Source organism: Triturus cristatus, chromosome 1_1 (genome assembly GCF_964204655.1).
Source record: "Triturus cristatus chromosome 1_1, aTriCri1.1, whole genome shotgun sequence".
In the NCBI taxonomy this organism is placed as follows: Eukaryota; Metazoa; Chordata; class Amphibia; order Caudata; family Salamandridae; genus Triturus; species Triturus cristatus.
In genome coordinates, this window is record NC_140579.1 from 397,874,052 (window position 1) to 397,890,454 (window position 16,403).

Sequence of the window (16,403 nt, forward strand, 5' to 3'; positions counted from 1 at the left end):
TTTTACATGTTAGCAACAAAAACCGTCATAAAAGAAGTCAGCCTTGTGTGAGTGGCAGCTATGTTCCTCATTCAAAACAGATACTTGCTGCGTCTGTGTGGAACAGCGGGGTGCCGTCTCCGGTCCTGTAAAACCCTTCTCGGGGTTTTCGTCATTCCAGAGACAACTGTGAACCAATGAAAACCTTACAAATCCACTTCTACGTGCAATACACCAAACCAGGCAGCGGTGCCCTCGCCTTCCAAGGCTGTTCTGACATTCTGCGGCGTGGGCGAAGCGAGAGGCCAAACAGTGCCTTGGAAACGTTACTAGAACCGCCAGATAGCATTAACGTGTGCCATGTATGTATCATCGGTACTACATTGTCCATATTGTATTCAAGGTTCGCTTTACCATGACAAATAAATAGTAATTCCTATTTGCATAGCGCCCACTCTGCCCTGTGCAGGTCCTCGTGGCGCTGGGCGGTGCTCCAGGGATCAGATATCGCTTTCTGTTCATGTCCATCCCAGACCAGAGTCAGGTTGGTGTTTGTGGAGACAAGGGTCAGAGCAGTGTATTTGTCAGTTTTAATGAGGTGTGAGGTGTTTTCTGTGGATAATGCTAGCACAATTATTTATTTGGCAGTAGTGAAAGGAAAAGAAAAGGAAATTCGCTAATATGATTCAGCGCAGCGTGTAGATTTTTAAAATGAAATCTCACTGACCGGCGTGCACTGGTTACACAGAGTGAACTCTGCAAAATAATCACAGAAATACTGTGCCTTTCTGCCCTCTGCTCCTGTCGTTTTTGGTGCCCTTCTGCCCTCTGCCACTTGTTTTTGTGTCCTGCCCTCTGTCCCTCTCGTTTTTCCCTCGTTTTTTGTGCCTCTCTGCGCCATTCGTTTTTCTCTCTGTCTGTGCCTTTCTGCCCTCTGCTCCTGTCGTTTTTGGTGCCCTTCTGTGCCATTCGTTTCTCTGCCTTTCTGCCCTCTGTGGCTTTGACCGGCATTAATCTCCAATCATTTTCAAAGCTGCTAGTTGCCGTTCGCTTTGGTCTGAACTTTTTTTCCCCCTGCATGCATGCCTTGTTTTTCTCAGATCAGTTTGCCGGTGGGCTGGGCCTCGAACCACGTCCTGGAGATTTGTCTGTCTTTTTGTTACATTCTCTGATCTAATAAAGATTGTTGTTGTATAATGGACACCGGCTCCCCTTCTACCAACCTTGTGACATCTGCCCTCCTCCAGGTCGTTTAGGCCAATCAGCAAATGGATTGTTGTGGTCAATCCAGCAGGCAGGTTACGCGCCCTCTCTGGTCTTTGTTCCACTTCCAGGTCATGTTGTTGAAACCGGGGGACATGCAGAGGCTTCGAGCAGAGCGTATTGGTGTTATCCTTAGGAAATAAATATATCTCTAGCTGTTTCTGTTGTTGCTGCGATTAAATTGGCAAAGGTGTAGGATGTTAAACCGGCAGGAAGGGATTGCGTGTAGTGAGATAAGTAGGGAGAAACCGAGACTAACGAGGCATCCTCCCCATCCCCCAAGGTGAGAGCTTTGAAACGTTTCCTATTTTTTAAACAAGAGGGCACAGGGATACCTTTCGCTCTGAGCCATATTCGAATACATTTGGTATTTTTCTATCCACATCTACAATCTACCCTGTTCTTTACCTTCCACGTTTTTTTTTAACTAAACAGTGTAAATTCGACCCGAAGGTTTTGGAGCGCCTTATCACAGCATCATTTATATTACACAGGATAGGTTCATTTTTTAGACACAAAGCAATTAAGTGATTTACCAAGAATCACAGGATATTGAGCGATGCTGGTACTCGAACATGGCTCCTCAGTTCTAAACTGCATTCATAAAGCCACATCCTCCCCCCATACACTACAGGTAATGTATCCGCTTTCTGCCCTAATCCACGCATTTCTCCACGATTTACATCAGTTCTCTGCATCCTCACTTAACCTCTCCGCATTTGATCTTGACTCTCCTCATGCACCCTCCACTTGCTTTTCCAACTTCTATGCATGCTCTTCCATCTGCACCCTACACACTCACAGCCTACGCTATCACATTTATTCTAAAAACGGTAATTCTGCTGTTTACCTGGGCTTATCCTTCTTAATGGGCTGTCCACTCACCACATGCAGTCCTGACGCTTCATATGTGTTCTCCACTCTCCACCTACACACTCTACACTCTGAACATTCATTCACCACTGTGTAAATTCACCCTCTGTCCTACACAGCTGCTTTTCACCCCCACATGCACTTTTCATACAGTCTCCACACATTCTCTCTACTATCCACATACTCTTACATTTTTTCTCCATGATCAACACCACTGTGCCCACACTGTTAATATTTACATCACTTTCCAGTGAACTTCCACTGTTTACCATGTACATCAATTGCCACCCAGGTGTATGCTCTACACTCCACTTTTGTACCCCATCCTGCACTTGTACTCTACACCCTGTTCATCTGCTCTTAAGCCTGCACATTTTCTTTATCCATCATTTGCTCTCTCCATACTGTGCAGTATCCATTCTCAACACCACTTCACCACATCTACGGTGTAGAATGTATATCTTTTCTCTCACCATGAACATCAGCCCTCCATGGTCCACACCCACTCTCCATTTTTGCTGTCACACTGGGAATTTGCTATTCATTCTGTTCATCCTCTTTCCATTGTCTCCACTGCACAATAGTCTTCCCCCCCCATCTAGATGCATTGTCCACCCATGCTCTCCACTATGTACATCGGCTGTCCACCCTCCACTCGAGATCCTTCCTCAAGTCTACACACATGCTCCTTCAACCTTCATGTACACTCTCCACACAACAGATCGAACCATCAATAATGCAGCAGGTGCAGTGGCAAGGGAGTCCAGACGGGGTGAGGGGCATCTGCACCCTAATCATGGCACTGTTACACTGCCTAAACAGGGCAGTAGGCCTTTTTCCGTTTCTGCATTGGGAGCCATGGTACTCTAGCACATGCTCTGTCTGTTGCGAGACATTTTGGTAGCTTACAGTAGGCTTAGAGCCCACCTCTTGCTTACCCTGGTTGCCTTCATTATGCCTCTTATTTATTTTCTCATTAGTCAGCTTATGTAGGCTTTCTTTAAACTTTTTATGTTTTTTCCTACCCTGGAGCATGGACGTGTTACTCACGTTTCAGACAATACTTTTTTTGGGTTTTGTTGAAGCACCCTGAGAGTACCTGTGCTTTCCAGCTGTCTCTTTTGTACGTCTCTCCCTGCTGTATTCCTCTTTTTCACTCTCTCTCAGTTGCCGTTGTTGGTTCCTCCTCACCCACCTTACCTTGCTCTTCTTGCTCCCCACCACCCCTTTGTCCATGTACTTCCCCCATTCACTCCCTCCATTGTCCATTTGCTAGCCAGAGCTGATTCCCCACCTTGAGTTGTCAGCTTACGGCCCCATCTCCTCCTTGCTTCTCTAGCCACGTCTGTCTACCCTCCGGGTGGGAGGGGCAGGGACAGCAAGCTGACACTGGAGAGTGGGCGAAAGGGACTGTGGTTCGGCATTGTTAAAGTTAGAGCTATTGGCATTGCTCATGACAATGCCGTTTCTTTAAATGTTTTAAAAACAAAAACATAAACAAAAATAATGTCATTAGCAATGCCAATAGCTCTAACTTTACCAATGCCGAGACCATTGCATTGTAAATGCTTGTTTGGCTATGCTATAACTTTTTGAAGTCTTCATCAGGGGGAAGGAGTGTTCTTTGTCTGCAATACTTCTATCCTAGTCTGCAGATAATTTTATATGCAAATATCTATGAAAGGGATAACTGCTGATAGCAATTAATGGAAGAATTAACATTATTGTACACCATCTATTTTTTTAATCAATTGCAGTATATAAGGTAATGACCGCATAGATTTAAGAATACCTGTTTGCAGGAATCATGTCAGACAGCATTCATAGCTGAAATGATCTTAAATCGATGACGACAGCTATAAATACTCTTTCCAGAATCAATTTCACACGTTAGTAGTATGGGCTTTTTCAGTTTCAATAACCGTTAAAGGCGTCCTGTAATTTGGCACCAATGACTGACACCAGTCAGATGTCGCGTCGCCATGTTTTGGTATAAACATCAAGAAAGTTCTCTGTGGTTTTCACAAGTACCTTACTTAGCTTTGCATCAAGCCGACACTTAACTTTTAACTTCTCACACCCCCGCCTCCCTCTCATAGACCCTTCTTGCCCCTTAATTCCAACCTTTTTCTCTCAAACCCTTGCTTTGCCCCTCAGTTCCTCCTACTCTAATCTAGACCATTCCTTCCATCCCTCTCATATTTATTCCTTTTCTCCGCGTCTCTCTTCTCCCTCCGTATTTCCACGTGTTACCTCTCTGTTAGAGGGTGTCCCGGTGAATTGAAGAAACTGAGACTGCAAGTAAGTATTCAAGTTATTATTGTTACAGAGACCCACGACAGCTCCAGTTGCAGACAAGCAAAGAATGACACAAACTCAACAGGAGTTCTAGATCTAAGAGTGCAGTGACCTAATACATTCTTATTACATCACACTTGATATACAAATAACTTTATTGATACAAGAAAATACCACATAAGCATAAGAAATACAGCTCTCCACACTCTCTCCCACCCTCTGATGTTCCTTCCCTCCTAGTTCACTTCTTTTCTATCCTATCTTTCCCTCGTATCTATTCCCACACTCCTTACATTTCCTCACACTCTCCCTCGGAACCCTTGCTTCGCTCTTCTATTCCCCCAGGGCGCCTCGAAGCAGATGTGATGCTAGAAAAGTGACAGATTAGACTGCGAAAGACTGTGTAGTCTGTATGATTTCGCTGAATAAAATATTTTAATGGGCTCGGGGGCCCACGCCTGCCCTGGCACCCACCTGAACAGCATCTGTTTCAGCATCCTGTTGACGGTCACCACGCGGGGGGTGCGGCCGGTGAAGAGGGCGTGTAGCTGCATGTTGGAGGATATGAGCTGTGTGGTCACCTCTGCGTCGGCCGCCACACCGGCTCCGCAGCAGCTGTGCGGGGGTGCAAGAAAACCGGAGTCAGTACACAGTGTCGGGTATCAGAAACTCACCTCAAAACACCCTCTCTGGATGCGGGCCTCTGCTGCACTGACATGTCGCAGTATGGGGCCACACTGTTTGAGGGGTCATATTTGTTGCATAAAATAGCCGGCAGGTGGCGGTGTTGCACAAGAAATAAAATTTTACAATTAATGTTTTTGTAAACAAACGCATTTGGTGCGCCTTTTACATTCTAGGCCCTGTAGTCCTGTTAGAATATTAGAAAAGAGCGGGAAGAACTGGACTGGATGAACTACCTATGCAAGGAAATGAGAAACGTAGAAGCTAAGGATGTACCCCATCCCATGTCAGTTCTAGTGTTTCTTCCGGTGGATATTCTTATAGCCAACCATTTTTTTGCATGGGAAGATTCCCAGACCCAGGCTTCGCTCTTATTGTCTATTTGACGTCACTCACAACCCCTCAATGAAAAACATACCGAAAATTCCCTGTTAACCATCTATAAAATCTATATTTTATCAGGTGAGTTAGCCTAGTTGGTTCAACTGAAGGAAACAGAGACTACAAATGTCAGAATGCACTGACATAATAAAGTAAAGCTCAACATTAAATGGTAACTTGATATGGAGAGATACAGCAGCCAGTGGTTGGTGGGAGGAGATGCGACTTACTAGATATGGCAGTGTATAAAAGTGCGTCTCTGTGTAAGGGTGATGGCTTGGATACTCCCTAATCATTGTAATGGTGAGGGATTCAGTACACACTAGATGTTAGTGGGTAGAAACTGTGTCCTGTGTGTGTCCAACGCTGCCTATGCTACGTTGGTGAATTGAAAACCTGATTTTCAGCTTCTTGCAGAATTCAAGAAGAGCGGAGGAGGCTCTAGTGTGGAGTGGGAGGCCGTTCCACACTTTAGGAGCTATGTAAGAAAACTCCCATCCACCTTAGCTGGTTCTGTGTACGCGTGGGATGTTGCAGAAGTCCTGCGGAGCAGACGTTTCTGGATGGTTGGTGGAAGGAGATGCGACTGTTCAGGTAGGTAGGGCCTGAGTTGGGGAGTGCCTTGAATGTGTGTGAAAAGTCTGAATTGAGCATGTCTATGTATTGGAAGCCAGAGTAGTTCTCTGAGGTGTAGTGTAATGTGAGGTTGAGGATGAGTTCGGGGTGGTCTGTAGTCTTTTAGTGAGTTGCTTGGTGATCTGGGCATAGGGCCTGCTCTCATAGTCCAACTAGCTGGTGACTAGGGTGTGAGCGACAATTCTTCTTGTGTTGCATGGGAGCCATTTGAAGATTTTCCTCAGTATTTTCAGGGTGTGGAAACAGGATGCCCTGCCAGCGTTGACTTGTGCAGTCATGTCTAGTTTGCTGTTGATGATTGTTCTGATGTTCTTTGTGTGGGTGTGAGAAAGTGCCATCTTTCTTGCATGGTATGCCCCCACTTTTTGCTAAATTGCTGAATGTACTTCGATTGAGTGTACCCTGGGTTCCTGCCAATCAGGTGCCCAGGGCCTATGTTCCTTCCTTAAAACCACACAAACTCCAAATTGGCAAACCCTAGCCACATGTCAGCCCCTAGTAAATGGTACCCTAGGTACCCAGGGCCTTGTGACCAGGGAAGGCCTCTAAGGGCTGCAGCACTCATTGTGCCACCCTCAGAGGCCCTGTACCCTTACACACACACTGCCCTTGCAGGCTGAGTGTCTGGGTGCAGGACAAAACAAAGAGTCGACATGGCACACATCACTGTGTACCATGCCCATCACCTACACTGCCAAGGCATATGTCAGCCACCCCTCTAGCTGGGTGCATTACGCCTCTGGTGTGGGCACAGGAGCAGGAGCCCTGTGCCCCTACAGTACCCGGGTCCATTCCTGGGCACTGTAAGTGCAGTGCTGTCATTTAAGAATACATGGTGCTGAGAGCTTGTCAAACACGAGCTCCACAGCACCATATTGGCAACACTGAAGCCTGGGAAGTTTGGTATCAAACTTCTCAGCACATTGAACCCACACTGATGCCAGTGTAGGATTTAATGTACTAAGCACCCCAGAGGGCATCTTAGAAGATGCCCCCTTACAGCTAACTTACAATCCACGTCGGCTCTGAGGCTGCCCAGGCTGCCACACAGCAGACACGTTGCTGGACCCCTGGGTGGGAGAGCCCCTGCTCTCCCGGGCCTGCAACAATGCACATCCTGGGTGAGGTGAGAAATCTCCTCCCCCAGGATGAGCAAAGGGAAGCTTCAAAGGCATGCCGCCATTTGGAGTTTCCCCAGGCCACTGCAACCCCCCACTCTGGCAGGAAGCTTGGCCGGAAACCCCATACAAGGACAGGGGATGTGCCAGCCTGCCCACCCCACCCCTCAGGTGGGGGAGGCGAGGTGAAGCACATCTCCGGGCTCTCGCCATCTTGAAGATGGGAGGCCCTACCCTATCAGGATTAGGCTACTGCCCCCCTCCCACAGGAGAGAGGCAGGATAGGGGGTGTACCCACCCCAGGACAAGGACCCATTGGTCCCTGGCCTTCACCTACCTGTAACGCCCCTAAATCTAGTATTTAGGGGCACCCTGAACCTTCCTTCCTTAGATTCCAGATAGAAAACGACAAGAAGAGCAAGAAGAACAAAGACCTGCCCTGCAGCTGCTAAAAAGAGAAGAAGACACCAACTGCTTTGGCCCCAGCCCTACCGGCCTGTCGACTCTCGAACCTGCACCAGCGCGGCATCCCTCGTGGCCAGCAACCTCACCAACCCCGGAGGACCTGGCTACCTTTTAGCTCTAAGCCCCTGGGACTCCCACGAGTAGAGGCTCTACTCAAGAAACCTATTTGCTATCCCTGGCACCAGCCCGGGACCGCGGACCCAACACACTCTGCACCAGCCAAGCCTGGCCAGTGCCGGAGTGGACAAAGACCCAGAGGACGACCCCACAGCGACTGTGACCCAGAGTCCGGCACCCAAGGACCCCCCTCGACATCCCGGAAGAAGCCTGCAGCCTCAGAACCAAGTGCCACCCCAGCCGCGATCAACCAGAGGGTAAGATTCCCGACGTCAAAAGGCACCCCTGCACCCGGCGCCCTGCGACCCCCTGTGCCCAATCCCGGGGTACCCACCTAACCTACAACTACCCAACTTACCTCTCGAAGTGGTGGTGGCACCTGAAACATCCTCGTCCCCGAGCCTGCAGCCTCTTTCCAAACCGGAACATTCCCATTGATTTCCATTGAGCGCCCTAAGGCTCAAAAGCACCCTGCACCCAGCCGCCCGAGTGGCCCTGGCAGTGCCCTCTCTACACTAACCTACTTCCCCACTTGCCCTGAGTAAGTGACCAGGAGCCCAGCTCCCACAGCCGCGTGGCTTGCCAGACAGCAGCCACCAACCAAGGCCCCCCTATCCCTCATAGGATAACATTGGGCCCAACTCTCTCTGCACCCGGCCGTCCTGAAACCGCTGAGGGTGAACCAACTGTACCTACCTGACACTGGGGGACCCCTGAGTCCATGCCCGGAATTTCAACACTACCAGTCGAGTACTTACCCTTAAACCGCTAACTTCATTTTCCTCATAGGGTAACATTGACTGGCTTTTTCTTCAAAAATCTTCTAAGTGTGAACTTTTCAAAACTGCAAAAATTCACCAAAAATCAGCCAAGTGACAAAAACGAATTTACTCACCTGCTCCTAGGTGAGCTCCCAGTGCTGGATCTTGGTGCCCAGCCCTGACTCTGAAAAGTGTTCACAACTATACTTACCTCTAACTCATTTTTCTCCCATAGGAAACCATTGTCTGCTTTTCTGTGAAATTTCTTCTAAGTGTCTACTTTTGCAAATTTGAAATATTCTTTTAAAATCGTACCATTTCTGCAGACGAAATTACTTACCTGCTTTTGATAAGGACCCCAGTCCTGGGTCTAGGCACCCAGTCCTGGATTACTAAAGTAACGATAAAGTACTCTACCTGCAATTTGAATTTCTTGCCATAGAGATCCATTGAATGTTTTCTGTGAAATATTTTCTAAGTGCTAACTTTTGAAATAGCTAAATATTATTTAAAAATCATTACAGTTATTAAGTCGACTTTCATCACTTGATTCTGAATACTGACCCCAGGCTGGTTCTAGGAGCCAGACCTGGAATTCCAAAAGTAATCTGAAAAGTAATTTATTACAAATAACCTGAATTTACCATTGAGCTCAATGCATTGTTATGTTTAGGAAATAGGATTGTTTATTGCAACCAACTGTGACTGTTTACACAAATTTATTGCTTAAAACAAAAGTATTTATATTCAACCTCTCATTCTGAGAAAGTATATTTTTACCCCCTTTGTGGTTCTAAAAATAAAACAAGCATATATTTTATATATACAAACCATTGGCCTAGAGTTCAGTTATTGAGTGTGTGAAACCATTTGCTGACTGAGTGTGTACAATAAATGCTTTACACTGTCCTCTGGTACTGCCTTACTGCTCGACCAAGCTACCACTTTTGAGAGTAAGGTCATACCTAACTTTGACCTCTATCAGCCTCTGGGGGACTGTGGACTCTGTACACCCTGTACCTATTAGGGAACAGTATATACAGAGCCACTTTCTCACATTGGTGGATCAGCGGTGGGATACAAACTTGCATTTGTTGGACTACTTGGTTACCATCTGATCACACGACAGAACTCTTAAAAATTGCCTTTAGAATTCTGATTGGTTTTTCCAAAATTACTAAAAGTCTTGCTAGGGCCTTGCTTAAGTCCCATTAGAATTTTAGAAAAATAAAAGTCACTATAGTCAGGGTAGAGGGTTAGAACTGTCAGGTTAGAATGTCTCAAACAAACCCAGCTATTAGTGATAATAATAACATTGACCTGGTGGAGGAGCTCGACCTCACACCTTACTTACACTTGTCTTTCAAGGAATTGAGGTCCTTTTGTAAACTCAAAAATTTACAAATGGGTCAGCATCCAACCAAACAAGGGCTCCAGAAGCTCCTGGCTGAGTATGCTAAAGACCACCCATCTGAACATGGTGATGGCCAGTCAGATGAGGAAAGGGAAGCAGGGAAGGAGGACAGCAACCTCCCCATACTATTCCCTAGGGAGGAGATGGCACCCATACCCTCCAACTCAAGACATAGCATCTGGGCACCTAGAGACCACACAGGTGGCTCTGGTCCCAGAGACAACACTGGGGGACCCCCCAGTGAAGAGGACAGCCTTGTGAGGCTGGCCAAAAGAATAGATCTAGAGTCCAGGCTCCTGGCTCTAGAAAAGGAAAGGAGAGAGATGGGTTTAGCACCCATCAATGGTGGCAGCAATAATAAAAACAAGGATAGGGAGGAAACTTCTGACCTTAAAATCCCCAAAAGGATTGTCCCTAAATTTGAGGAAGGTGATGATATCACCAAATGGTTCACAGCCTTTGAGAGGGCTTGTGATATCAGGAAAGTAAAGAAACCTCTCTGGGGGGCACTCCTGTGGGAACTGTTCTCTGGTAACTGCAGGGACAGGCTTCTGACTCTCTCTGGGCCAGAAGCAGGATCCTATGACCTCATGAAGAAAGCTCTGATTGAGGGATTTGGATTCACCACTGAGGAGTATAGAATTAGATTCAGGGGGGCTCACAAAACCCAGACCCAGTCCTGGATTGATTTTGTAGATTTCTCAGTGAAGACACTGGATGGTTGGTTAGCTGGACATGGTGTGCAGGATTTTACTGGATTGTACAATTTATTCATGAAGGAACATATTTTGAGTAACTGCACAAATGAAAAGTTGCATCAGCATTTGGTAGACCTAGGTCTAATTTCTCCCCAAGAATTGGGAAAGAAGGCAGACCACTGGGTCAAGACTAGGGTGACCAAGACAACCACTGGGGGTGACCAAAAGAAGGTGGTCACAAAACCTCCCCAGGGGAAAGGTGGTGAGAATCCCCAAGATAAAAAGTCTGAGTCTTCCAAAGGGCCCCAAAAACCTGTTCAGGTGGGTGGGACCCAAACTACTCCCTATGTGCCCCAACCATATAGGGGGAAGAACTTTGATCCCTTAAAGGCCTGGTGTAATACCTGTAAGAAGCAGGGACACCTAACTGTATCTTGCCCCCAAAACAAAGCCCCTAAGGCACCCAGTACAGCCACTCCTGGGGCAGCAAGTATACAAATGGGATCAGAGGTGTACCCTGAGCAAATCTGGGAACACACTGAAGCAAGTTTAGTCTCCTTGGGAGAAGTGGAGTTTGCCACTGTGGCTGTGTGGCCCCCCAACTTAAAGAAATACTTACAGTACCCCTGGGTAAATGGAACTAGGGTAGAAGCTCTGAGGGATACAGGTGCCAGTGTCACTATGGTGAAAGACACACTGGTTTCCCCTGAGCAATACTTGATTGGGAAGTCTTACCCAGTCACCAACGCTGACAGTGTCACCACTAGTCATCCCATGGCCATGGTAACATTAGGCTGGGGGGGGGGGTTACTGGCCTGAAACAGGTAGTGGTCTCTCCAAAGTTGCCAGCTGCATGCCTGCTTGGAAATGATCTGGAAACCTCAGCCTGGGCTGAAGTTGAGTTAAAGGCCCATGCAGCCATGCTGGGCATCCCTGAATTGGTGTGTGTGCAAACCAGAGCACAGAGCAAGAGGAAGGGTGAAAAAGTAGGTGTGGAGCCTGGAATAATGGCCCAACCAACCAAGAGGAAGGGCAAGGAGACTGGGGGACCAGCTTCTGTACAGCCAAACACTCAGAACCCCTCTCCCCCTGGAGAGGATGTAGATACCCCTGAGGGAACTGAGTCCATGGAGCTTGACCCTTACCAGGTTGAACTCTTGGGCCCAGGGGGACCCTCTAGGGAAGAGCTGTGCCAGGGCCAGCGAGACTGTCCCACTCTTGAAAGCCTGAGACAACAAGCTGCTTCAGAAGCCAGGGGAGATGTCAGTGGTACCCACAGAGCTTATTGGGAAGAGGGATTACTGTATGCTGAGGCAAGAGACCCCACTCCTGGAGCCACCAGGAGGGTGGTAGTGCCACAGAAGTACAGGGAGTTCCTCCTAACTTTGGCTCATGACATCCCCCTAGCTGGACATCTGGGGCAATCCAAAACTTGGGAAAGGTTAGTGAGTCACTTTTACTGGCCCCAGATGCACCAAAAGGTGAAGGAGTTTGTCAGCTCCTGTGTTACCTGTCAGGCCAGTGGCAAGACAGGTGGCCACCCAAAGGCCCCCCTCATTCCACTACCAGTGGTGGGGGTCCCCTTTGAAATGGTAGGTGTGGACATTGTGGGTCCACTTGAACCTCCCACAGCCTCAGGGAACAAATTCATTCTAGTAGTAGTGGATCATGCTACTAGGTACCCTGAAGCAATTCCACTTAGGACTACTACAGCTCCTGCAGTAGCCAAGGCCCTCCTGGGTGTCTTCACCAGGGTGGGTTTTCCTAAGGAGGTGGTTTCAGACAGAGGTTCCAACTTCATGTCTGCTTACCTAACACACATGTGGAAAGAGTGTGGAGTGCAGTACAAGTTTACTACACCCTACCACCCACAAACCAATGGCCTTGTTGAGAGGTTCAACAAGACATTGAAAGGTATGATCATGGGACTCCCTGAGAAACTCAAAAGGAGGTGGGATGTCCTGTTACCATGCTTGCTTTTCGCTTACAGGGAAGTGCCACAGAAGGGAGTAGGTTTCTCACCCTTTGAACTTCTGTTTGGTCATCCTGTAAGGGGACCACTGTGTCTTGTAAAAGAGGGCTGGGAGAGGCCTCTTCAGGAACCCAAACAGGACATAGTGGACTATGTGCTTGGCCTAAGGTCCAGAATGGCTGAGTATATGGAAAAGGCATCCAAGAACCTTGAGGCCAGCCAGGAGCTCCAGAAGCACTGGTATGACCAAAAAGCTGCACTGGTTGAATTTCAACCAGGGCAACAGGTGTGGGTTTTGGAGCCAGTGGCACCAAGGGCTCTCCAAGACAAATGGAGTGGCCCTTACCCTATCCTAGAGAGAAAGAGTGAGGTCACCTATCTAGTTGACCTGGGCACTAGCAGGACACCCAAAAGGGTCATCCATGTGAACCGCCTTAAACTCTACAATGATAGGGCTGACATCACCATGCTGATGGTGACTGATGAAGAACAGGAAGCAGAGAGTGAGCCACTCCCTGACCTCCTATCCTACAGCCCAAAAGATGGGTCAGTAGATGGTGTGATTTTCTCAGACACCCTCTCTGCCCAACAGCAGACTGACTGCAAGCAAGTCTTGCAACAATATGCTAGCCTCTTTTCCCTGACCCCTGGTCTGACAAGCTGGTGTACCCATGATGTCACCTGTCAAGAACAAAATCTATCGACAGTCAGATCAAGTCAAGGAAAGCATCAAAGCTGAGGTCAGCAAGATGCTGGAGTTAGGGGTCATTGAGCCTTCAGAGAGCCCCTGGGCTAGCCCAGTGGTTCTGGTCCCCAAACCTCATCAACAGGGTGAAAAGAGAGAGATGAGGTTCTGTGTGGACTATAGAGGGCTCAACTCTGTCACCAAGACAGATGCTCACCCTATCCCAAGAGCAGATGAACTGATAGACAAATTGGGGGGTGCCAAATTTCTCAGTACCTTTGACTTAACTGCAGGGTACTGGCAGATTGGCATGGCCCCAGGAGCAAAAGAAAAGACAGCATTCTCCACCCCTGATGGGCATTATCAGTTTACTGTGATGCCCTTTGGGTTAAAGAATGCCCCTGCCACCTTCCAGAGGTTGGTGAACCATGTCCTGGCTGGGTTGGAGTCCTTTAGTGCAGCTTATCTTGATGATATTGCTGTCTTTAGCTCCACCTGGCAGGATCACCTGATCCACCTTGGGAAGGTTTTAGAGGCTCTGCAGAGTGCAGGTCTCACTATCAAGGCGTCCAAATGCCAGATAGGGCAGGGCACTGTGGTGTACTTGGGCCACCTTGTAGGTGGAGGCCAGGTACAGCCCTTACAACCCAAAATCCAGGCCATCATGGACTGGATAGCTCCAACAACCCAGACCCAAGTCAGGGCATTCCTTGGCTTGATTGGGTACTACAGGAGGTTTGTGAAGGGGTATGGGTCCATTGTGACCCCCCTCACAGAACTCACCTCCAAGAAAATGCCCAAGAAAGTTAACTGGACAGTTAGTTGTCAAAAGGCTTTTGACACCCTAAAAGAAGCAATGTGCTCAGCACCAATTCTAAAAGCTCCAGATTATGCCAAGCAGTTCATAGTGCAGACTGATGCCTCTGAGCTAGGGATAGGAGCGGTCCTATCCCAGACCAATGATGAAGGCCAAGACCAACCTGTTGCTTTTATAAGCAGAAGATACTCCCTAGAGAGCAGCGTTGGAGTGCCATTGAGAGGGAGGCCTTTGCTGTGGTTTGGTCCCTGAAGAAGCTGAGGCCATACTTGTTTGGCACTCACTTCCTAGTTCAAACTGACCACAGACCTCTCAGATGGCTAATGCAGATGAAAGGGGAAAATCCAAAACTACTGAGGTGGTCCATCTCCCTACAGGGAATGGACTTTGAAGTGGAACACAGACCAGGGACTGCCCATGCCAATGCAGATGGACTTTCCAGGTTCTTCCACTTAGACAATGAAGACTCCATAGGACAAGGTTAGTCTCATCACCTTTCGTTTGGGGGGGGGTTGTGTGAGAAAGTGCCATCTTTCTTGCATGGTATGCCCCCACTTTTTGCTAAATTGCTGAATGTACTTCGATTGAGTGTACCCTGGGTTCCTGCCAATCAGGTGCCCAGGGCCTATGTTCCTTCCTTAAAACCACACAAACTCCAAATTGGCAAACCCTAGCCACATGTCAGCCCCTAGTAAATGGTACCCTAGGTACCCAGGGCCTTGTGACCAGGGAAGGCCTCTAAGGGCTGCAGCACTCATTGTGCCACCCTCAGAGGCCCTGTACCCTTACACACACACTGCCCTTGCAGGCTGAGTGTCTGGGTGCAGGACAAAACAAAGAGTCGACATGGCACACATCACTGTGTACCATGCCCATCACCTACACTGCCAAGGCATATGTCAGCCACCCCTCTAGCTGGGTGCATTACGCCTCTGGTGTGGGCACAGGAGCAGGAGCCCTGTGCCCCTACAGTACCCGGGTCCATTCCTGGGCACTGTAAGTGCAGTGCTGTCATTTAAGAATACATGGTGCTGAGAGCTTGTGTAGGAGAGTAGGGTCTGCTATCCTATGGTCACCCCAAATTTTTGCTTTTTGCTTCACTGGTTTTTGACATATTGAGGCTGTGGGCCTGCCAATCAGACCCCCAGCCTGCTGTTCTCTCTACTAAATTAAAACTACGCACCCTAGGTGCATAACCAATTGGAAGTGGATCACCCTGTCAGCCCCTGTACCAGTGTACACCAGGTACCCAGGGCATTGGTGTACCCAAGGCCTGCCAGGGGCTGAAGCATGTATTATGCCACCCCAGGCTTGGCCTAACAATTTGACACAACTGGCTGATCACTCAGCTGGGGTAAGTTGGTGTAATCACCTCTTACTTAGGTGTAGTATACCTATACCTAACCATAAATGGGACACCTGGTAACCTATAAGTCACTCCTATGGCAGGCCTTAACAATCCTGAAGGCAGAGTGCGTGGTTCCATGTGAGATGGTGCTCTGGCATGAGCTGAGCCTGTCTGCAGTGGTCGGAACAACTTCCTTCTACTGTTTCCAGATATCGTCATACCATATACTCTTAAGTGCATTATGAACCTCGCGGTTAAATGCTATCTTTGGTTTGGCTTTATCAAAACATGTCGAGTAAGGTGTCATACAAATTGGAATACTAACCCCTCGCCAATTCTGGCGACGGGGTTAGCATTCCACCCTTCTAGAGGGACACGACATGTACAGTACCTGAAACCCGGGTAAAATCAGACATAGCCTCAGCTCCACAAAATGGATGCTGCCACCACAGACACAAGTCTGCCCTCCTGCTGCTGGGAGTCCTTCCAGCTTGGGAGGTGTGGACAAAGGGTTTCCTGCCAGGGGAGGTGCGTGCACCACCCCAGACAGGATTTTGTGTATTGGTCAGGTAGGGCTTGAAAGAAACCAGACATGCCTGTGGCTCACAAGGAGCCTCGGTGCATATGCCAGTTCAAACCGGTCCTGGGGCACACCAGTCCCGGGCCTGGGGCGAGCTGGACAAAGGATTGGGGATGTAACCACCCCCCTTCCTGGTCCCACCCATAGGGAGGGACCTAGCAGGTAGTCCGGCCCCTAGAATCCGCTTAAAGGTAGGAGCTGTGTCCTAAGACTTCAGACATCCTGGAATCAACTTAACACTAAGAAGAAGACGGGAACTTCGACGCTCTGCTGCACAGAGGACTGAAGCCAATCTCCCCTGTGGTCAGGGAGTG

General features: G+C 48.4%; 1 protein-coding gene across 1 annotated transcript in view; it reads right to left on the bottom strand.

Annotated features, from left to right (window-relative positions):
* Window positions 1–16,403, bottom strand: part of LOC146870303 (proteasome subunit beta type-7-like) — a 136,039-nt gene that overhangs the window by 8,112 nt on the left and 111,524 nt on the right. Inside the window, exon 6 of the mRNA XM_085642554.1 lies at window positions 4,888–5,028. Within this exon, the coding sequence (XP_085498680.1) occupies window positions 4,888–5,028 (141 nt within the window). The remainder of the gene's footprint in view (window positions 1–4,887; window positions 5,029–16,403) is intronic.